General features: G+C 40.5%; 1 protein-coding gene across 1 annotated transcript in view; it reads right to left on the bottom strand.

Moving 5' to 3' along the window:
- Dmgdh (dimethylglycine dehydrogenase) overlaps window positions 1–24,737 on the bottom strand; it is a 78,836-nt gene that overhangs the window by 29,289 nt on the left and 24,810 nt on the right. The window contains exons 7-14 of the mRNA XM_008853342.3: window positions 24,028–24,226; window positions 21,574–21,743; window positions 21,076–21,229; window positions 18,854–19,019; window positions 18,106–18,236; window positions 15,629–15,846; window positions 13,474–13,631; window positions 9,605–9,664 (exon numbers count right to left, since the gene is read on the bottom strand). Coding sequence (XP_008851564.1) covers window positions 9,605–9,664; window positions 13,474–13,631; window positions 15,629–15,846; window positions 18,106–18,236; window positions 18,854–19,019; window positions 21,076–21,229; window positions 21,574–21,743; window positions 24,028–24,226 — 1,256 coding nt within the window. The remainder of the gene's footprint in view (window positions 1–9,604; window positions 9,665–13,473; window positions 13,632–15,628; window positions 15,847–18,105; window positions 18,237–18,853; window positions 19,020–21,075; window positions 21,230–21,573; window positions 21,744–24,027; window positions 24,227–24,737) is intronic.

Genomic DNA, 24,737 nt, shown 5'->3' with positions numbered 1-24,737 from the left:
ATTTTATGTCTTACAGGGTTTATACTGAGTTCAATATTGTATAACTGTATTAATTCAACAGTGAACCTAAAAATTGTATAGCCACTTTTGAAAGAGATGTATCTTTGCTCTGGAAACTGTTATTGAGTGCGTTAAAGCTGTAATGAAATGCTTTGTCTAAAAACTAAAATAAATAATAAGCTTAACCACACCTCACACCAAATACAAAAATCAACTAAAATTGATTATAGACCTACATGTAAGAAGTAAGATGGTAAAGCTTCTGGAAGAAAACATAGAAGGATATTGCTATAACTTTGAGTTAAGCAACCGTGTCTTAGATATGCACAAAAAACATGAGCCATAAAAGATCAATTGAGAATTACTGCAATGGCTTGGGGGGCAAAGACATTTGCTGCTAAGCCTGACAACCTGAGCTTAATCCCTGGAACCCATATGGTGGAAGGAAAGAATTGATTCCCTCAAGTTGTCCTCTGACCTTCACACATACTCCTTAGCCTGCACACATGTGCACACACCTGCACGCACACGCACACAAAATTTTTTAGAAAAGATCAATTGACAAAGACTTCAAAGTTTTAGAAATTAAAAGCTTCTGCTCTTTGAAAGAGCAAAAAAAAAAAGACATGAGATACACAGATTGTAAAAATATTTTCAAAGCATCTACCTGATAAAGAGCTTATATCTAGAATACATAAGTAATTTTAAAAACTCAACAATAAGAAAGCAAACCCAGTTGAAAATGGGTAAGAGATTTGACCAGATGCTCCACAAAAGAGACAGGATAATAGGTAGGCACATAAAAGGGGTCCAACATCATTAGTCATGAAAGAAATAGGTTACAACCACGATATCATTTCACATCTCTCAAGATGGCTCCAGTTAAAAGGACAGACATCTGCCAAGGATGTAGAAGACCCCTATATGCTGTTTGTAGAAATATAAGATAAAAAATACTGTATTTGCAGAAATCAGCTTCTTAAAACATCAACATAAAGGTAAAAAAACATTTAAATTAACATATCCTTGCCAATTTACCCAATAATTCCACTCCTAGATATTTATCCAAGAGAAAAGAAAGCATATGTTTATACAAATACTTGTTCAAAATGATGCAGAGTACTGTGGTGCATGCCTGCATTCCCAGCATTTGGGAGGTGGAGGCAGGATGATAGGGAGTCAAGGTCATTCTCAGCTAGTGTGAAGCTAGCCTGGGCAACATGAGACTGTTTAAAAAATAACAATTTTTAAAATTTTCATAGCAATTTTATTTTTAATAGCCCTAAATTGGAAGCAACACAAATATTCAGCAATAAATCAGTGTTCAATCAAATTGGAATATATCCATAAGATAGGATACTACTTGCCACAAAAAGGAATGAACTATGACTATGCAAGAAAATGCAATGGGTTTGCATGTTAGTGAGTGTAGAGCCAAAGCAAGCAAACCACAGTGAAAGAGAATGGAGAAAGATCGATCACCTGTAGCAGCCAAAATAGTTCTGGTATGGTTTCCAAAGCAATGCTCTCCTCAAACAAAGGAAGCCTGGGGATTTAACTTGAGGCACCTATACATATTCATATAGTAGTTGGCCCATGGCTGATCATGCTCAGCTCAAGACCATCATTTAAAAAGGAAAGATAGTAAACACACTTTTGGACACACTTATGGCCATCAACCATATGTTTTTTAAGTCACAATGGTGACCAAGAGTACCTCTAGGCATACTCAGTTTGCATCAGAAAGTTGGGGCTGGAAATAAAGGAAAGGACATTTTGAAGGTGCATTACTATGAGAGTTTGTCCCTAAAAGTGCCTGCCTCACTTCACAGCTAACAGATACATGCAACATGAATGGTTCTGTAATTATGCTGAGGGAGAAAATCCACACCAAAAAAGTATACACTACATGTGATAGTTAGCTTTAATTATTGGCTTGATATAACCTAAAATCTCCTGGGAAGAGTCTCAGTGAAGGATTGTCAACACTGGGTTGGCCAATGGGCATGTCTGTGGAGGACTGTCCTAATTAAGTTAATTGCTGTGGGAAGATCCAGCCCACGGTGGGTGGCACCATTCCCTAGGCAGGTGGTCCTGAACTGTGTAAGAGTGAAGAAATGAAGTTGAGCACAAACAGGCAGGCATGAGGCATTCATTCTCTCTCTGCTCTTGATTGTGGATGTGACCAGCTCTCTCAAGTTCCTGCTGCCTTGACTTCCCCACATGATGGACTGTAATTAATGGAACTGTGATGAAAAAATAAACCTTTCTCCCTTAAATTGCTTTTAGTCAGGGTATTTTCTCACAGCAACAAAAATGAAACTAGAGCCCTGTGTAGTTCTACTTATATAGAGTTTGTATTTAGTCTAAAAAATGGAAAAATTAATTATGGTGATAGAGGCAGATAAATGGTTGTCTGGGATTAGATGGAAGATGTGGGGAGGACTGGGAGGTGAGGATTATCAAGGGTTGTGAATAACCCTCAGGGGTGAGGGTTATCCTCATTGTGGTGATGGCTTCATTGGCATGTGTACCACAGCTTTCAAATTCTTTCCTTTAAATGTTAATTTGTTGCATGTTCAAATATGTTGTTCAAATAAAAATAATACAAATAAAATAAACTCAGCCTAAAAATTACTTCAATTTATTCTGAGACCTGAGTTTCCATGAATTTAAAAGTTTAAAGCAGTTAGTGAAGAGCACACTTGAGCTTTTAGGATTGAAACACTATTTTATAACCAAAATTGGATATATATGAGGATGATAATTCAGTAGCTGTTAGTTTAATATATTCTGACAGGTGTTTCAGGGATGATAAACTATACTTCAGCCTAGGCTTAACCCCTTTCCCTCCTTTCCTTTTCCCTTATCACTGGGCAATGAAAATGGATAAGAGAATGAGGCTGTTTTAATTAAAATGACACAATTATATGGCCCATAAAGATAACATGCTCCTAATGGCTTCAACCACTATGTTAAGTCGTTCTTCATAGAATTTTAGACTTTCAGGAGACTTCATTTTAAAGATTAGAAATCTCAGGTGCAAAATGAAATTCAGTTGCTCTCTCGGGCCATACAGCTAGGATTTGATGGCTTAAAAACAAACCAGGAGCTGGGAGATGGCTCTGTGGGTAAGGCTCTTGCTGTGCAGGTAATAAGGACCCGAGTTCTGATACCCAGTACTCAGGTAAAACCAGACACTGTAGTACACATTCCTTCAGTGACATGGGAGGCAGAGACAGGAGAATCCCAGGAAGCTCATGGGCTAGCTAGCCTTCTGTATGCAGCAGAGGACAAGGGACCCTACTTCAAACAAGGTGGAAGGCCAAGATTGACACCTAAAGTTGTCCCCTAACCTCCACACAAGTGCCATAGCACAAGTCTCTCTCTCTCTCTCTCTCTCTCTCTCTCTCTCTCTCTCTCTCTCTCTCTCTCTCTCTCTCCCTCTCTCTGTTCAAAGAAAACACCTCAGGATTGGAGTTGTAACTCTATGGTAGAATGTTTGTCTAGTAGGTGTGAGACCCTGGTCTCAATCCCTACCTCCCTAAGGAAAAAAAATATACTTATTACCCATCTCTCAAAGAACAAAACAAAGATGTGCACATTATATTTGTGGGGCATTATACTAGTGATGTGTAGCCTGGCTAGGATAGGCCACAGATCTGATAACCTCTTTCCACCACTGAAGACTCCACAGCATCATGTCTGATCAGTCTACTTGTTTTTCTGTTTGTTCTTGGGACCACAGCTGGTATAGAATTAAAAGACCCGGGACAATGATTCTCATCTTCACTGCTTGCCATCAAGATTGACAACCTGAGTTCAATCTCTGGGACCAAGATGGTAGCGAGAGAAAACTGGTTTCCACAAGTTGTCCTCTGACTTCCTCATATGCACCTTGGCAAGTGTACACCCCACCCCCCTCCACAAGATAAATAAATATTAAAAAATTAAAGAAAAAGAATACTGGCATGGGGCAGGTCAGGTATTCTCAAATCAACTATATCAAAAACTGCCTGGAAGATTAATTAAAAAAGATTGGTGGAAGTCCACTGTAGTGGTATGTAACGCTGGCACTCAGGAGGCTGAGGCAGGAGGAGTGCCACAAATCTGAGACTGCCTAGACTATACAGCAAGGCTCTTGTAAACACTGGACAAGCATTCTACCACTGTGCTATAGCCACAGTCCTCTACCTGTGTGTGTGTGTGTGTGTGTGTGTGTGTGTGTGTGGTGTTTGCATGCTTTAAGTTCCTATGTGTGTACATATATATGTGGGTGCATGAGCACATGTGTGCACACAGAGGCCATAGGTTGATGTCAGGTGTCTTCCTCTATCACTCTCTACCTTGTTTTAACATTTTTTATTTGTTAATTTTATTTTATGGTATGAGTGTATTGCCTGCATGTGTATAAGTGCACCCCATGTTGTGTAATGCCCATGGGGGTCAGAAGAGGGCATTGGATCCCCTGGAACTGTAGTTATAGACAGTTGCTAGCTTCCATGAGGGTGCTGGGAATTAAACTGGGGTCCTCTGCACAAGCAGTCAGTGCTCTTAACCCCTAAGCCATTTCTCCAGCCCCTCTCCACCTTTTTTGAAACAAGGTCTCTCACTGAACCCAAAGCTCACTGATTGGGTAGACTAGCTGGACAGCAAGCCCCAGGGATCCTCCTGTCTCCTCCCTCCCCACCCAGTCCTAGGATTACAGATATACATTACCATGCCTTTCTACCTGGGTGCTGGTAGAAAGCGCTTTACCAGCTGGGCCAATCTTCCAAATCTTTTTGTTTGTTTTCTTGACCTAGGGTCTCACTCTGTAGCCCTGGTTGGCCTAGCAGTATGCAGCCAAGGATGGTCTTCAACTCACAGTAATCCTCCTGCTTCAATCTTTTAAATTTTTTTTTTTTTCTTTTTGCTTTTGAGACAGGATCTCACTAAGTTGTTGCCAGGCTAGCCTTGAAGTCACAGGACTTGAACTTGAGAGCCTCCTGTCCCACACTCTGGAACAGCTGGGATTATGGATCTGAACCACCTGTAATTAACTGATTACAGGCCTGGCTGAGATGAATTGATATAGGGTGAAGTTTGGGTTTGGGACTGTTTTAATAGCAGCGTATTACTTAGGAGATTCATACCACATGATTTCAATATCCAGCCAACGCTTAACATCAAGAAAAACTGTCTGCTTTCTTGACTCCTAGTACCTCAAATATCCTTGTGACCACCACTGCTACCTAGTAGGCATTCCTTTCTAACTTGCTTCCTGTGAGCAATGGTTTCTTTCCACTTTGGTGTTTTAATAACAGCTAATTCCAGTCTGAGGTGTAGCTCAGTTGGTAGAGTGCTTGCCTGGAGAGCAGGAAGCACTTGGTTTGATCCCCAGCACCACATCAACAGGCCTCTGTGGCATAATCCCTATACTTGGGAGATGGAGGAAGGAAGATTGGGATCATCTGCAGCTACATAATGAGTTAGATGCCATTCTGGTACACAAGAGAGCCTATCTCAAAATATATATATATATAATGCTTATTGAATACTGAGGATGTGTCTGTCTGGCGGTAAGTGCTCTGCCTTTTTAACACAAGCTTTCTTGGTTGTTCAGTTTTGCTTATCAAATAATTCTACTTTATACGATTTTTTTCAAAGACAGCCTGCTTTATGGAATTTGTAGTTAGTGTATTTCATCTGGTTAGACGTGTGCGCAGGGAGGTGGGGGGGCTGGGGGGGGCAGGGGATACGTAAGAAAAAAATCCTGCTCTGCTTAAGCACGGTACTCTTATCACTTAAACCTCTCTGAATCTTGGCGGACATTCTCTAGACGTGGACAAAGACTTGGTAACTGCAAGAGGAAAATTCCAAGACTACCTGTGGTGTCCTAAGGCAGCTGATTTTCCTTTTGCCCTTGATTAATGCATTCCTTCCATTTCCGACTAAAACCAAAATGCAACCAATTTTCTACCACATAAACTTGGTTTGGAACAAATCAAAACACTATGAAGAACAATTTTAGAGTTATTTCACGTGAAGAGGCTTAGGAGATTTTAAAAAGCAACTATTCAATCTGTTTACCCCGGTTGACTGAAACGTTTTCCTTTCAGGGCCCTACCGGTCACTTCCACAAGATGGCAGTGCTGTGCACCGCTGCGCGCCCCTCCTGTGGCATGATATTTTTAGGATTAAGGTTAAGAACACGTCCTACGGCCTTCTTGAAGATTTGTTTTCAAGCTTCATGAGTTCTGGGAGCCATCAGAAGTGTATCTTTAACCTGCGGCTTAGCTAGGTGTATAATGGTATTCAATAAATGTTTGCTAGATAAATCTGTCTTACCAGTGCCACGGGAAGAGACTGAGTTAAACCACCACCAGAAAGAAGGAAGCCAGCTCCATCATGCCGCCTTCCCTTGTTATGGAAGTTTTCTCCATTTTCCTTTCCTCTACTTTCCTTATGGTTTTGACAAGAACACAATTCCTTGTAACAAGGCTTGATGCCCCATCCCCTCACCTGACCATTTTCTCCTTAAAATGTGCATAACTGTCTGACCCTATGCTAAAATTAAAAAAAAAAAAAATAGTCATAACAAAGACATGACAGTGGAAGGCTCCAATTTATAAAGGGTAGTTTATGCAAATTCTGTAATCAAAATAAAATTGCTGGGCAGATTTTCATGAAGCCCATTATGGAAGAAGACAGGTAAAAGTGAGGGGCAAGGAAGTGCCACGCAGAGCTTTGGACTTGGGCTAAAGGGATGCTCTTGCCCAGTCACATTACCTCTCTGTGTTTAGGTTCCTACCCCCAAAGGAGGAGAGAATGCTAGGTGGGTCTCTAGGGGCCCTTCCAGCTCCAACAGTCAGGCTCTCCAGGTCTTTCCATCAAGTGTTAGAATCATTCTGTTAAGCATTTAAGAATCTAACAGAAAATTCTAACAACTTGCTTTGAAGGGGAATGGCTTATTTATTTTCTATTTCTGTGATAAAAAACACTGACCAAAACCAACTTGGGGAGGAAAGTTTATCTTACATCTTCCAGGTCACAGGTTATTCCTGAGGGAAGCCAAGAAGAAACTCAGGACAGGAACCTGGAGCACAGACCAGGGAGTAACGCTGCTTCCTGGCTTGCTCCCCTGGTCAGCCTGCTTTCTTATACAACACAGGACCACCTGCCCAGGGGTGGCACCACCCACAGTGGGCTGGCCCCTCTCACATAATTCAGTAATCAAGAAAATGCCCCACCAACCAATGGAGGAAATTCCTCAATTGAGGTTCTCAATTCCAAGGTTTTTGGTTTTGTTAGTTTTATTTTGTTATTAAATATAAATAATCCTTTGTATTAGGTTCAGATTATGTATCTCATGAGTTTTCTAAAGCAATATAGATTTTTTATTATTATTAATTAATTAATTTTTGAGACAGGGTTTCATTATACAGCCCTGGCTAGCTTGGAATTCACTATGTAGAGCAGACTGGCATTGAGCTGATGGAGATCCACCTGCCTCTGAGTGCTTGTATTAAAGGTGCGTGCCACCACACCCAACTGGACTTAGAAATTACCCTTTTAAGTGCTATAGAAAGTCTTCTAAAGGGTAAAGGGAGCATCTTTCTGTACATCAAATGTCTTGGTAACAACTTTTGTTTTTTAGGCACAGGGCTTGAATTATCAAGCTGGCAGGGCCCTTGCTTAGGTTGTAATGTTTACGAGTTTTCAATGACCTGTCTCTCATTATACTGCTGCAAAGCTGTGACAAAGTTGTGAAACCACTGGGAAGGATCTAAGCTGTTAATCCAGTCTATTCACCTGCCCTAGAAATTTGTGTGCCTCTCCACAAAGAGGGTGAGACCAACTAACCCTAAATCCCCATGGTAGAAAAGGCTTGGCTCAGCTAGGCCCAAGTCCTTGGCCTGCATGGATGTTTACCCAATAAAATCATTAAGAACTACCTTTGTGACACCTGAATGAGAATCAACAATTCAGACTCATAAAAACATGTCATCAATCAAAATTAGTATCTATTAAACAATTTTCTTTGGGGCTCTGCTTTGCTTTATTTGATTATATCATTGAAAAGAACTAATAAATTCATGATCTGCACCTGCTGATCATCACGAAGCACATTAAAAAAAAATCCAATTTCAATATGAAGACATCATTCATGGAGCCCTTATTCCCAAACAATAATACCCAAACACCGAAGCAAAAGAATAAATTTTCTATCTACCTACTAGTGGCCAACAGCAGAACATTGGTACATTTAGGAGTCAGGGATTTTAATCTTTATTTTAAATAGCCAAAAACTCAGACTTCTGCCATCACAAGGAGCAATCTGCTGCTAAGATCTGCCCAAATTCCAAGCACCTGCTTTCTCTGGTCTGGAGACAGATGGTAGACCATCAAAATAAAAGCCATGGAGAAAAGCATACAGAAAGATTTCTTTCTTTTAAAACTCCTTAGGAGGGTCTTTCTCCTACAGTCTAGTGCTATGAATATACATGTTTTCTTTTAATATTTTAACTCAGAATTTGAGAACTGATAAAGGGCATTTAAAAAGTTTCCCTAGCCTGATTTATGTACACATATTTACATGTTCCCGTAGGCTTGGAAACCAGTCTTTAACTTACAAGACTGATAGTTTATGTAGGGACTCCTAACACACACCCTAAACAGCAGCAGTAGCTGCTGTCCCTAATCTTGAAGACTGCCACCAACTACAAGTCCTTTAAGTTCTTTTATATTAACGCTCAGGCACTGCTCAATGGAATAACCTCATTTACATCTGTAGGACTTGCAAAGAGGAGCAGGGCCGTAATAAATTGGCCTCATATGATGTTTCTCCACAGTACTTATATAGGGTAGAGCGTCTCAAAACCTAGGTACACTCCAATTCCCTAGAGGGCTTATTAAAACATAGATTTGTTGGATTGACTCCCAGAAATTCTGCTTTTAGTAAATCTGGTATTGGACTTGGGAATTTGCATCTCTAACAAGTTCCAGATAATGCTGACACTAGACTTGGAGGACCGCAGTTCCAGAATCACTGATGCAGAGCATCCCTTTGGCACATTAATAGCAATTATGATTCTTTGGGTCTGTGCTGGCCTCTCAGTAAATACCCACTATGCACTGGATATGTTGGAAATATGTCATTTGCTTATATTCAGATGCTATCATTAGATACAAATCTGCTTAATAAGCACTTGCTTAATCCACTGTGGCAAGACTGCTCCCAAGGAAAGTCAGTTTGGTTACTAATGGGCAGCCTTACCAGTCACCAGGAGTTGCTGTAACATACACAAGGCAGCACAATTTCTACAAAAATGTCTGTTGTAATCCAGCTGATAATCATTTTGCATGTTTTACTAACATTTTAGACTAAGCTTTTAAAAGATGTTAGATTTTGCTATCTTAAATCTCTAAGCATAGTCCCATCACTTGACCTGATCAAATTATGATGAACTATTCATATGAGATAATTAAGCAACGCTTAGTATTTACATTCACCTCATTTTTTTTAGATCACACTTGGCTAAGTTTTCAAGCATGGCTCTGTTGAAGAACAGTGGGACCATTTTACCACTTGCTTCAAGAACACTTTAGAATGCAAACATACCTTATTTAACTTGACAAAATATTCCAGTCCAGCTTCCAAGGGGTTTGTATCACAGTTCATCTGAAAGGAAAACACATTTCAAATCTTAGATAAGCATGTTTATTTGGCTTATGTAAGTACTGTTTTGTCTTTAAGAGTTTAGTACTTGGGGGAAGTGGTAGACCAGTTCTGTCTTACTGCAAAGCTAACAAAACCCACTAAGTTCATTAAGCAATACTAGCTTCTGCCATGAATTGATGTATACTATAATGATTCAGCCAGGAACACCACTTTCATGTGTTATTTTGGAGCTTTTGTTTGTTTGGGTTTTTTTGTTTGTTTGTTTTTTTTTGTTTGTTTGTTTTTTGAGACAGGATTTCCCTGTGGCCCCAGCTGGCCTGGAACTTACTATGTGACAAGGCTGGCCTTGAACTCACAGAAATCCATCTGCCTCTGTCTCCCAAGTGCTGGGATTAAGGATGTGTGTCATTATCCCTGCCATGTTATTATTTTTTAAGATTTAAAAAAAATGTTTAAATTAAAAACATTATTTTTATTTTATGTGTATGAGTGTATTGCCTGCATGATGTAAGTGCACCTGTGTTGTGCAATGCCTGAGGAGATCAGAAAAGGGTATCAAATCCCCCTGGAACTGGAGTCAGGACAGTTGTCACCATGTGGGTGCTAGGAGGTGAACCTAGGTCCTCTGTAAGAGCAATCAGTGCTCCCAACGACTGAGCCATCTCTCCAGTCCCTTAAGATTCATCTTTATTTTATGTGTATGAATGTTTGCCTGCATGTATGTGTATATATATATATATATATATATATATATATAGTGCATACAGTGCCAATGGAGGCCAGAAGAGGGTGTCAGATCCCCTAGAACTGGAAGTTCTACAGGCAGTTTTGAGTTGCCTGCTAGTAACCAAACCCAGGTCCTCTGCAAGAACAGCAAGTGTTCTTAACTGCTGAGCCATCTCTCCAGCCCTCATGTGTTAGTCTTTTTAGGTGACAGAACACTGATTTTTGAGTAGATTCTGGAAAAGGCTAGTCTCTAAAACAGGTGGGTTTTTTTTTTATTCTATTTATTTTTATTTTATGTGTATGAACGTTTTGCCTGCATGTATGTGCACCACATTCATGCAATGCCCACGGAGGTCAGATCCCCTGAACTGGAGTTACAGATGGTTGTTAGCCTCCCTGTGGGTGCTGAGAACCAAACTCAAGTCCTCTACAAGAGCAGCCAGTGCTCTTAACTATTGCGCCATCTCTCCAGCCTCCAAAACAGTATTTTTCTAATTCAAATGCAGTCTTTTGGAAAATTCTGTCATTTGAATATGACAAACTCAGAAACCAAAAGTCACAATTTGTTTCCACTGCACTTCCATTTTAATAAATATTTGAAGGCTAGCACATGGAGTCCCATAAATATGATAATGCTACATAATTATGTTTTGAAAGGTTAATAAGGTATTTTACTTATCTTGCAATTAGCCAAGAATGAGACAGAAAAGCAGATGGTAGGAGACGGGCTTCTGCAGAGTTCAGAAGAAGAAACACAAGCAGCAATGTGGGATCTCAAATACAGTCAAATTGTTATAGTATACATGGAACATTTGATGCTAGTCCTGAATGAAGTTAATGCATCTTGTTTCTTGTTTTGTTTTTAAGGCTTTAAAATTTTATTAGAAAATTTAAATTTCCCTAATGAGAACTAATGAGAGATGAAAGGCATCAAGATCAAAATGAAGACAAAACTCAGTGATATGGTTAAAAGTGTAGAAATGGGCTAGGCATGGTGGCGCACACCTTTAATCCCAGCACTTGGGAGGCTGGGACAGGTGGATCTTTGTGAGTTCGAGGCCAGCCTGGCCTACATAGTGAGTTCCAGGAACTGGGGCTTTTTTTTTTTTTTTTTTTAAAAAAAAAAAAAAAAAAAAAAAAAAAAAAAAAAAAGTGTAGAAATGTGAAAAAGCAGAATACCACAATATATTCAGTAACATTATTTGTCAGAAGAGGAAACACATCTGAAAGTCAGGTTTTTGTTTTGTTGTTCTCTGCAGGAAGGGGAACTGGTCTATCACACCCCCCAAAATACTAAAACTTTTCAAGACAACACAGTACTTACATAAATAAACTTAAGATTGCTTTACATGACATACATTTTTTTCTCATGTCTCTTAATCAGTTTGAGTTACTCTAAAATTATTTTTTAATCTGTTCCAAGTTCCAGAATTTTTTTTTTCTTTTTTCAGAAAAACAGAGCAGATTGATTGCTGTTTCAACACTAGAGGGCAGTCTGGCACTGCTGGGAAACAGGGATGGCCTAAGAGGGCGTATGGGGGGAGGAAGTAGAAGAACATAAATAGCAGGATACAGCAATGCTGAACTCCCAGAGGACTGCTCGGCTGCTTCATTTCTTAGGAGCATGGGGGCAACGCTTCCTGTTTTTCTGTGGGCAGCCAACCTCACTTAAGTCCCAGTTGAAGGTTGAGGAGTTCCTCTATACAGCTCCTCCAGTTGAGCTGGCCCAGGGGCCTCCTCAAGCCCCCTTCAGGGCAGCTTCAAGCCTAGCTCACATGTTTCTACCACAGTCTAAAAGCCCAGGGTTCCCTGCTTGAGCTTCAAGTGAAATTTTAAACTAAGCTAATTATATGATGTGTTTGGCTCATTAGAAAATATCCCTAATTCCTATGTTAGGCTATCCATTGTGAAAGATAAATATTTCATTTTATAAAATAGCAGAGGGTCTGAGAGATTAGGCCACATAGCTCATATGTGGTAGAGAATAAATTTAAACCCAAGTCCCTACTCAGATGGCTCATCTTTAACTACTGTCCCTTACCTCTCCACCCAGGCCTAAAACCTCAGTGTCTTCCAAAGAAACAACTGTCAGAAAAGCTAAGGATCAGATACTGTTACATTAGAAATAAAATAGGAAAACAATTTGAATCACAGTAATCTAGTGTGTTTTCTGCAAAACAGAAGTAATGATAGTGGTAACTTCTTGGACAGTTGAGAAGGCATGATGGCTAGTGTTGTCAACTTGACAGAATCTAGGATCAGCTGAGAGAAGAGTCTCTGCAAAGGCCTGTGGAGGATTATCTTGATGACACTGATTGATGTGGGAAGATGCCTCTTAACTATGGGCAGCAGCATCCCTGGGCAGGGGATCCTGGACTGGATAAAATGAAGGCAGCTAGCTGAGCAGCAGGAAGCGTGCATGCATTGTTCTCTGCTCTTCACTGTGGAGGTGACATGACAACCATTTCAAATTCCTACCTCCTTGACTTCCCTGCTACCATGGACTGTGAGCTGAGATACACCCTTTCTCCCTTAAGTTGCTTTTGTCAGTGTATTTTGTCATAGCAGCAGAAAAGGAACTAAAACAGAAGGTAAGCAGAATCATGCATATAAAATGTTACACAAATGGTTAAGCCTTATACAAGTAAAAACTCTTAATTATTACTAATAATGATGGAGGAAGGTTAGACCAACACATACTGGACCATTGTCTCTACTCCTCAGAAAGAAAGAACCTTAAAATTAAGAAGAAAATGAGACAGGCGGCACAGAAGACAAAGAGAAGGGATGTGAAAGGCGATGCTCAAGTCCCATGCGGTAGGCCTGTTCCCACAGTCAGAGACGGACATCTATGGATTACCACCAAGCAGAGTGATTCAAGGAAGAAGAAACATCATGGCAGAATTCCACTGAACATTCAACTGAAAAACAGGGGGGGCGCCTCTTTCTCTAAATAAAGTTGTCTAATGATATACAATTTCTCTTACAGCCAGAATTGATATTAGTGCAATTAAAACCAGCCCTTCAACATAAATCAGATACAGTACGTATAAACATTGAATGAAGATGCTAGCGTTTCAAACCTCTGATCCCCAGGCTCTGAAAGCTTTCTCCAGTCTTAAGACATTCAGGGCATACGTTCCAAAATTGTCGATCTCCTCCTCTTGGCCTGCATTCATGATACGCTCATAAAGCGTTGCAGAGTCCTCAAGTCTGTGGTACAGCTCCCATCCCAGCTCACCTGTAACAAAATGGCAGAGCCCACACAGAGTAGAACAGTGATCACCAGGTCAGAGCTCACATGCATCAGCTAATACACATGAGGGGAAATTCCACCCACAAAAGTACTCATTGTCAGTTTTTAAAAGACTAGCTCACAAAAATGTGGCCACAAGACTCTACCACAAAGGAGCTGGACATCTCAGATGATTTGTGTGTAATCCTGATTCCCACCAAGCGGGCAGATATTGGATAAACTTGTCTCAAGAGACAGGTGAATGCAGGACTTACTCTTCACTCTGGACCTGTTTCATAATGAGCCTTGACTAGTATTAGCACATAGTTAGCATAGCATATTTAAGGGGTTCAGCTGGGTATGGCGGTGGACACCTGTAGTCCCTGCACACAAAAATCTGAGAAAGGAGGATTGTGAGTTCAAGGTCAGCTTGGGTTAGTAAGACACTGTCTCAAAACAAGCAACAACACACACAACCCCCCCCCCCCAAAGTAAAACAAACAAAAAAAAGATTGGGAGACAGTTCATTCAGTAAAATGCTTACCATATAAGCATGTTTGATCCCCAGAACCCACATAAAAATGCAGGGGCCTAGAGCAAAAGCTCAGTGGGTAAAGGTGCCTACCGCCAATCAGCCTGATGGCTTGAGGTCAATTCCTGGGACCCACATGGTAAAAGGAAAGAACTGATTCCAGCAAGTTGTCCCTCCGACCTCCACACATGGGTTATAGTATTTGCATGCACACACACGGTAGCACACTCTCATAAGTCTAGTGCTGTGGGAGTGCAGAGCAGCCAGCCTAGCTGACTGTCCTAGTCTGTGAGCCCCAGGCCAGTGAGAAACCCTGTTTCATAAAACAAGGTAATACCCAAGGTTGACCTCTGGCTGCCACATGCACGCACACATGTGCACCCCCCAGGAATACAAACATGCATGCACAGGTACACAAACAATTTAGGATAAGGAGTTTAAGGTTTAGACATTCCAGTTCCCAATGCAAGAATCACAAGCCTTAAAAATATGAAGAACTTGGAATTATTCAAACTCTCTTCCTTGTGGATGGCCAGCCATACCTTGGCTCCCTTTGCCTCTCTTGCCCACTTGATCTTTTTATTCATCAATAGATCTATGTGCTTTAAAAGCCCAAACCAAGAAAGAAAAGAAAAAAGCAATCCAAACAGACATGCCCATTTTTTTATTCTGGTAACCCATTTTGCCAAGTTTGGGAAAAGTTAGAGTGGATGGCCCAGAGAAGCTATGGCTTTAATGGTGAATACACTCCTTGTTTCCCATTGTCACAGGCTGATAATGATGGGCTCTGGCCAGCACACCATCAGAATGGAGCAACATGGAACAGAGTGAATGCTTGGGCACCAAGTGCTCCTTCAGTGAGGAGACAGAAGTAAGAAGAAGAGGAAGCAGAAGTAAGCCCGGAGCACCACTGGGTAATGAAGAGCCGTCTGTATCAAATACATACTCTGCGTATATATTTGATACAGAGAGATGATTTTCTAGTAAAGCTCAACTGGAAGGAAAGACGCATCATCTGTAATGCACTGGTAGAAAGCTTGGAACATTCACAATGGCCTTGAAGCCAGAGATTCTGCTGGCCTGGGTATTCCAGTTATCCCAGTGACCCCTTTTACTCCTTTTTTGTCTATCCTTCCAATTGGAGCAACTAGAGATGGGCGGAACCACTCTAAAGGGTAGGAGTGACCAAATAGACTTCTATATTGTTTTAGAGACAGGGTTTCACTTGTAGCCCTGGGCCTGTAACTCGTTATATAGACCAGGCTGGCCTGGAACTCAAAGAGATCTACCTGCCTCTGCCTCCTTAATGTTGGGATTAAAGGCATGTGTGCATCCAGCCCTCAGACTTCTTGTCCTAGAGTTGAGCAGAAAAAAATTTCCTCAAAAATCTGAAAAAGGTAAGCGAGTGAGCGAGTCCTACATTGCCTTTTAAATTTCAGAGATTTACTCTATGTTGTTTTCCAACTCTTACCAGTGTAAGAGATCCTGATTGCAGTAACAGGAATGTTGGAGACCTTTATGGACTTGGTTTGAAGAAACTTAAAAGCATCATCACTGAGATCTTCAGGGGTCAGTTTCTGAAGGACTTTCCTTGCACGTGGCCCGGCAATTCCCAGGACACCAAGCTCATCAGTTATGTTTGTAATTTTAACATCAAATCCACCTCTGACTGCTGCTTCTTCAATCCATCTGCATTTGGGTCATGAACATGGTGTCAGTGTTGCTTGAATAATGCATTTGTTAACATGTTAACATTTCTGAAGACATGCTTGAAGTTTAGAATGATTAGAAAGTTCTGGGGTCATGACATACAGACATCTGGTTTTTAAAATTTGGGAAGCTAAGTGCCTGAGATGTCAGGAGACTTTCTTTTAATTGTCCACTTATAAATTTTGGAGTAATTTTTCAAAGTACAGAGAATACTTCAATTTAAATGAGCTTTGCCACACATTTATAAATAGTGACACTTCTATTGCATTTAAACTAATGGCTGCATCTTTATAAATTAATTTAAACCAAAATTTGCTCCAATATCTGTACACAGGATGCACACTTGTGCTGTTAACTGTTAATAATATGCCTGCCACCAGACACATAATTGCTCTGACAATCATAAGGAAAAGAAAAACTCGAGTTTCAGTTTCTAAAGGTTGATGAGTCATTGGAAGGCAGTTCTCAGGCCAGTTCACAATTTATTGAGCAGACCTTGAAGTGCTGCAACTCTATCATAAAGTGTTCATCTGGATTTGGGAAAAGTTTACTTACTGAAGAAGGTACCCAGGACCCTTTGCACCCAACCATAAAATTCACATCATTTTATAACTTGGGTGAGACTCTGAGTCAGATCTTGATTTAATAATAATAATTCAAGTGGTTTTTATAAACTAAAGATGAAAACTTTATAGACTGAATATTCAGGCAAAGGCTCAATTCAACCGGACAATGATTCATCTGTTAGCCAGTGGGCACAGAGTATTACAGAGGCATTGATAACCAAGGGAGCCAGTGGACTGAAAGTGAACCAAATGCAGTGCTATAATTGAACGTGCTGACCTGAGCAGGTGACTTTAACTGTTCTTCACCTGAAAATGATAACATATACTTTGTAAAACAATTTTTGTATGTGTATGCATGTGTGACATGCATCAGGATGTATACACAGATTTGTATACGTATGGACACAGGTGTGTGCAGGTGCACATGCATGAGTGTCTACATGTATGTAGAGGTCAAAGGTTGACATCAAGTGTCTTCCTGAATTGCACCCACCATATATATTGAGACAGGGTCTCCCACTTGAACCCAAAGCTCACTGACTCATCTGATTTTGCTAGCAAGCTTGCTCTGGGGATCCCCTGTCTCTGCCTCCTAAGTGCTAGGATTACAGGCAGGCCATTATGCCCTCCTGACATTTATATGGGTGCTGGGGATCTGAACTCTGATCTTCATGCTTGTGCAGCAAGCATTCCATCCAGAGTCATCTTCTTAGCCCCTGCAAAATCTTAAAAGAATTATTTGAGGTCATGTCTAAAAGGGATTCTGGCACATTAATGATGTTTAATAAACAAGAGTTAATATTAGAATCAGAAACTCAATGGATGGATAACCTTAGGGAGGGGGCCCAGGGGCTTTTGCTTCAAATAATCCTATAAAAAATAAATTAGCTTTATTCACATTGATGAGGTTTAAGAATTAAAGTTGGGAGCTAGAAAGATGGCTCAGGGATTAAGAGAGCTTGCTGCTCTTACAGAAGACCAGAGTTTGGTCTTAGCATCCACATAAGGCAGCTCACCACCTCTTATTCCAGCTCTAAGTGATCCAGTGCCTTCTGGCTTCTATGGGCACCTGCATGCATGTAGGCCCACTGACAGCAATGTTAGAACACACACACACACACACACACACACACACACACAAACACACACACAAAGTAAATATTTTTTAAAAGAATTAAAGTTGTTCTTCAAGTACTGTGTGATAGCTTTTTCAACTTTACACAACCTGGAATCACTTGAGAAGAGAGTTTCAATGAGGTGAGTTGGCCTGTATGCATGTCTGTGGGGATTGTTAGTTGAGGTGGAAAGAGCCATCCCATAGTGGATGACATCATTCCCTAGCAGGGAGTCCTAAACTGTGTAAGAGTAGAGAAATGGAGCTGAGCACAAGCAAGCGAGCAAGCAAGCATACATTTCTCTCTGTTCTTGACTGTGGATATGATATGAACAGCTGCTTCACATTCCTGTTCCTGCCTTGACATCCCTGCTATCATGAACTGTAACCTGCAGCTGTAAAATGAAATCAAGCCCTTTCTTTCCTAAGTTGCTTTTTGTCAGGGCATTTTATCACAGCACCAGAAATAAACCTAGAACATAGTGATTCAGGAAAAACTTTGTAAGGTTGATTCAGTGTATCATATGTACAATATTATTTGGCTACGTGTATATTTACCTAAGATCATGAAGTTCTGATCCAGAACCAGTGATCAGCAGAAACTCCCCTGGAGACTGGTGAGAAACAGTCAGCTCAGCGTACACTCGACCTTTGGGTGTCAGCATGTGGCTTATATTTGTAAAACCCACCTACACAAAAGAATTTACAATTATTTTAGGATGAATTAAACATCTTAACACGTGTAAAAAAAATGTGGGTCTTGACCATGAAAAGCTTCCTTCTCTTGCCACTTACATCAATGATACGAACCAAACCAAAGATATTTAGGATTTCAATTTTAAAAACCATATAAAACTATTTGTCATAAAATTTGCACTTCAGGGCTGGGGAGATGGCTCAGCAGGTAAGGGAGCTTGCTGCCAAGCCTGATGACCTGAGTTCGATCACTGGATCCCACATGGTGGAAGAGAAACTCCTGAAAGTTGTCTCTCACCTCCACATGTGTGCCATGGTATGCATGTTCTTATATACACACACAAATAAATATAATAATTATTAAAAACTTTAAAAAATGCACTTCATTTAATTGCAGTCCATTTTAAGTTCCCATTGGCATGATTAAGCAAAGTCATTGGGTCCCTAGATGATAATTTACTCAAAAGAAATTTAAATTTGAAAATTAGCTTGCATATTCTTGGTCAGCTGAGTTCTAGTGTTCACATCAATATAATTACGTGAGGTAAAAGAACGCTGGGTTTAGGTTTTTGAAAGGAATAGGTCAGAATCCTGGACCTTGTTTATTTACCTTGGGAATAACATTTGCAAAGAGATGGTCCAGCAATCTGATGGAGTCTTGGCCTTTGATGTTAAACTTGCCAAATGGTGATAGGTCAATCACACCCACTCTTTGCATAACCTGTTTGTACTCAGAACCCACCGGCTCAAACCAGTTTGTGCGGCAAAAACTTGGCCTGAAACACGATATTTAGTGGTACAAAACAACTGTCATCCATTGCCTAAAAATTATAGAATATTTTAATCAACTTTATCCATCTTACTGGGGCAGCAGAAGATGCAACTTCAAATTTTGCTCTGTAAATCATATACATGTTTTGGAATCTGACCTTTCATAGTTACTCATCTACCCATTTTATAATGAATGAAGTGTTAATTAACTAGAAAAATAACACAGAACTTGTAGGTTCTCTGGTCTGAAGGGCAGCCTAGAAGGGATCAAAACAGGTCCAGGGTTTTCGAACCCTGGTTGCATGTTAGATTCATTTGGGGGAGTTTTTTAAATACTTGTTGGGCCTCATTAAATCAGAATGGGGTGTGTGTGTGTGTGTGTGTGTGTGTGTGTGTGTGTGTGTTTAACTGTCTAGTCCAGTGCTTCTCAAGTATTAACATGAATATAAATCACTCTCACTTGTTAAAATACAGGTTCTGGTACCCAGAATGGGGCACCATGGTTCCCAGGCAAGTTTCCATGTAGTGTCCACACCAGACCAGGTAGCAAGTAGCAATGGTCTATCCCCACCACCTTCACTTTTCAGAGGCCTTTGTGTTACCTAATGAGAGTTGGGTCTAGAACAAAGGTCTAAAGGTCCTTCCTACCTCACCAAGTGGACTTCTAACATGGTATTTTTTAACTTTGGAGTGTGATGGTAAGTTTGCTGAATTTTTCAGTAGCTTAACTATTAAAATTGAAAATAAAAACCTTAAGCCATATCCAAACAGCACAAAGTAGAAAAGCTACAATTTATTTGAGTCATTCAGGAAAAACCAAGCCAAGATCTGGCCCCAAAACATAGTAGATCAGCTGCCTCCAGAGCGGAACACACTCATTCTCAGCTGCCCCTCCTCCATGTTTCACACCACTGAGATCTAAATTGAAAATAGATGTCAAAACCTGTTGTTGTTGTTGTTGTTGTGTGTGTGTGTGTTCATCAGTGCGGATGCACTTGCACATATGTGTGGGTGCATGTGAAGGCCAGAGGATGACCTTAGGTGTCAAATTCCAGGAACAAATCACCTTTCCACCTTGTTTTTTGTGTTTTGTTTTTCGTTTTGGGGTTTGTTTGTTTAAACAGGGTCTCTCCTGAAGCTTGCCAAGCATACTAGGCTGGATTGCCAGAAAATCCCAGGAATCTACCTGTCTTCACCTCCTCGGCACTGGGGTTACGCGCATGTACCACAATGCCCGACTTTTATTTATGGGTGCTGGGGACTGAACGCTGATTCTCATGCTTGCATGGCAAGCATTTTAGCACCCGAGCCATCTCCCCAGCTCCCAAACCTGTTTCAAACAGCAAAATGACAGCTCAATGAAAAAGATAAATTAGCTTCTACATTTGCTGTTTGTTTTTCCTTGGTCTATGAATTCTCATGAGAAAATGATGCATAATCACCTTTAATCTAGAGTCCAACAATAACATGTAGCACTTCACAGGAATCCAGGGATCTGTTTGGGCGACATGCTTACTGTTTTAGCTTAACCCAAATTGCTAAGCAATGATCTTCCCCCAATTTATTAACTGTGTATATGACTGGCACAGTTCCATGTACATGCACTATAAAGCAGGGGATCTCAGCTGTTTCATGATGGACTGAGAGCCCAGAACTTTGGGTCCTTTCCATGTTGTTTTTATATGCCAGGAGATTCTGCTGGGCACCTTAGGCCATGGCAAACCTTCAGGTGCCAATCATAGTTAGGTGAATATTTGGATGGGGAGGAAGCAGATTCCTCTGAGATTCTGGTAGACATCAAGTAGAAAACTATTTACCAGGGCTGGCTATGGGATGCTCAAGGCAGATGGGTCCTAGATATGGAGTGGTGTCATCTGAGCTGGACTAAGGAATGCTTCCACCTTGAGCAGGCCACTGATATAGGAGTGGACAGTGGATGAGATGCTCCTTGGCATGCAGTGTAGTCAACATGGGAGAGGAACCCATGCCCAATGTCCATCCATTCTACCCCTGCAGTGGCATCCCTTGGTCAGAATCATAGGCAGGTTGTCATCCACTCACTTGTACTGAGTGTCCTGGCCGGGTTTGTAGAACCAGTGTGGCTGCTCCCAGCCTGCATGGAACCCCATTGAACACTTAGACTGCAGGATTTTATAAAGCCCACTGACTCTCTGGGTTGGCCTCCCAGCAAACCGTTCTTCTTTAGGATAACCAACTGAAAAAGGAAAATAGGTGCTCTAAATAGCTTATAACCAAAATGATGAAATACATCGAATGGATTTTAAAAATGGAAAATACAGGACTTAAAATCCAGAAGCATATATATATATATATAAAACAAAGTTATCAAAAGGTAAAGTAAAAATACATTTAAAATTTTAAATCAGTGATTCAAATGATACATTAACTATATACAATCATATAGATTCCTTGATGTGTCTCAGAGGCACAATGCTATTTACAGCTCCTGACTACTCCCGCCCTAATGAACAGAATAAGTAGTACCTAAAGTCAGAGATACTGCAAGTCTTTGTAGACAACAGCAAATTAGTACTTTACCAATGTTGTTGAACCCGTATGATTCTCTGGCTTTGGCCTCCGTGTACTGTGTTGTTGTCCATTTGCCATAGCGATTAGGATCCAGTTCTATCAGGTCAAAAGGGGGTTCTCCATGCAAGATCCAGTTGCTGAGGTACTTCCCTATCCCACCAGCATGGATTATGCCATATCTTTCAGATACAAAAATTGGCACCATATCACAAACACATGGTATTTTCAAATGTTGGAACATGTCCAAATATCTTATAGGACTTCAGGGTTGGAGTGGTTTGTGTGACTCAGAACACACAAGAAATATAATCTTAAAATGAATGCATGTTTAGGCACCTAAATGAAAGATATTTGGCTTGATACCTACTTTATTTCTATAGTTTTAAGGTTTTTTATTTAATTTTTTAAATATTTAATATTTATTTTAATTTTTGGTAAATTTAATTCAGGAATACTGTATTTACATTATTTCCATCCCTTCCTCCTCTTCTCCAATGTCTCTTGTGTCCCCCAAACTCCCTCTCAAATTCATGATCGCTTCTTTATTATCAGTACACATATATTGTTTTCTTAAGATTCACTTTTATTTTTAATTATGTATATATGTGTATCTGTTGTGAGTATGTGCATGTGAGTGCAGGTGCCCTCAGAGACCAAAGAGGGTGTTGGATCCCCTAGAACTGGAGATACAGAGGGTTGTGAGCTGTCCGATGTGGGTGCTGGTAATGAACTCGGGTCCTCTACAAGAGCAGTACATGCTCTTAACTGCTGAGTCACCTCTCCCATCCATTTCTACAGTTTAGTGAGAGACAACATACCTACACATAGCCTATGACTGCTAGCTAGTAAAGATGCTCACTTTAGGATAGGTGGGAAGGGGGAGAGAAATGGACAAGTGGATGTGGTTTTGGTTGGTGCTCACCCAGTGTCTTGAGCTGTGATTATCCTGACTGATAGGAAACTGTTAGAGATAACCTCCTCCACCTTTTCTTGACTCAAGGTACTGGGCACCCTCGTAGGTGACTAGCTCTATACAGGAACCTTTAAGTTAGAAGCATTCAAAGAAGCACTCAGTGGGGATTGTGGGAGGAGGCAAATAGGAACATGGTCCCTGTACTGCAACCTTGAGGCACTTGGAAGGGAAAGTCTGTTTGTCATCTAGTTCTACAAAAAGATGCTTTTGAGTCTCATATACACCAGGCTGGCCTCAAACTGATTATGTATCTGAGGGTGACCTTGAATTTTGATCCTCCTGTCTTACCCCTTATTTCTAGGATTACCAGAATATACCACTACACCCAGTTTATATGACACAGGAAATCAAACTCAGGGCTTCATGCATGCTAAGCAAGCACTTTACCAACTAAGCTATACCCCCAGCCCCAAGAAAGAGCTTTAAAACCACAAATATGATTGCGTTGTGATATCAGAATCACAGTCTTCAACCACCCACCCATTCTTATCTAAGCTCTTCAATATGGGTTTATCTATAGTTAAGTCAAGAGATGCTTTGAGGAACTGAATGGGCTGGGCATCGTGAGGGGAGAGAACCAAGGAAAGGAGCCACATGGATAGACATTAAGATGTAAGAATCCCAGCACAGCCCTGGGTTTGATCTCCCCCACCAAAAAGAAAAAAACAACACAAGAACTCTGTCATCTCCAAAGTACAAAGTAAGAGAGACATCTTAACAGCCAGTACTTTAGCTCCAAGAAGTGTGGGAGGAAACTCAACAGAGAGAAAATGCTGAATGTACTCATAAGACACCAATTTCACTATTTTAGAAAAATGAATGCACCTTAATTGTTATAGAGCTAGTTCTGAAGGAGAATAAAAAGGCATCAATCTATACTTGTCTGGGCAATGTAGCATGAGGCCTGGCACAGAGCTGGAAATCATTAATATTATTTGAACAATGGCCAAATAAAATAGAGAAAAAAAATTAATATTAGAAATTGTGATATGATAGCAAAGTGGGTTTGACGTCAATATTCAGCACACTAATGGGATAAATATTAGAAATGAAACCTCAGAGAGGCCTCAAATCACAAACAGGAAGCAACCCAGAGAGTTACAGAGAAATAAATCATGTTGCACAAATAGGAATTATGGTGAAAAATGTACCAGATATATTAACCACCTGATATTTTGAATTATCTTTGTCATATTCTGTTATGAAAATATTCTTGTCCAATTGGGGCAAATTGACCCATCAGAAGTAATGGCATGAAAACAGACATGAAGGATGGAGATGGCAGGAAACAGAGAAGAGTTCCAGAAGATTATCGCCCTTCCATGTGCTAATCTTTAAGACGTATCTGTTATCAGACCATTATATAATCAGTGCTTTTAAACTGGAGTTTTTATTCTGAGCCTCTTCCATGTTTTCCTCTTGTTTGGGACTAGATTTAACTAAAAGTAAGTGCTTCTGCAATAAAAGTTGAATCGTGTGGTGTCACTCACCCAAAGCCGACAGCTACCCAATAGTTTCTGACCCCTTGATGGGGCCCCACCATGGGCAGAATGTCAGGAGAATAGGTGATGGGACCATTGACGATATTGATGATGTCAGCCTTTTTCAAGACGGGAACCATTTCCATGGCAGCTTCTAGGTGATCCATGATTCGGTCCAGGTCAGACTCAAAGAGTTCCTTTCCAAAGCCTGGAAAGATAGACCACGGAGGTCAGAATGCCACAGCCGCACTGGCAAGTCCCAGTGCCTTCAGTCTCTGAAGCACCTGTGAGGAAGGCCTTTCTTTTTCTTTAAAAGTCTACTGGGGCTAGAGAGATGGCTCAACAATTAAGAACACTGGCTGCTTTGGCAGAGGATCAAAGTTTGGTTCCCAACACCCACATGGTAGCTAACAACCATCTGTAATTCCAGTTACAGGAGATCAGACACCCTCTTCTTATCTCCACCAGCATTGCATCATGGGTGCACTTACATATATGAGGTAAAACACACATACACATAAAATAATAAGTAAAAAAATAAATGTTTTAAAGTCTAAACCTGACTTTCACTGTCCACATATGGGTACCTATTACATGACTGAGAACAGTGATGCTATTCTTCTCAAAACAAAATCATCTTTCTAATGAATAGAAATTTGAACAATCTAGTCACATTAAAAAAAAATTACTTGGTTTGTCAGGAGGGATTTTTATCCTCA

Source organism: Nannospalax galili, unplaced genomic scaffold, assembly GCF_000622305.1.
Source record: "Nannospalax galili isolate Female #2095 unplaced genomic scaffold, S.galili_v1.0 scaffold45, whole genome shotgun sequence".
NCBI lineage: Eukaryota > Metazoa > Chordata > Mammalia > Rodentia > Spalacidae > Nannospalax > Nannospalax galili.
The sequence above is the reverse complement of the archived record's forward strand: the minus strand, read 5'-3'. Positions and strand labels throughout refer to the sequence as shown.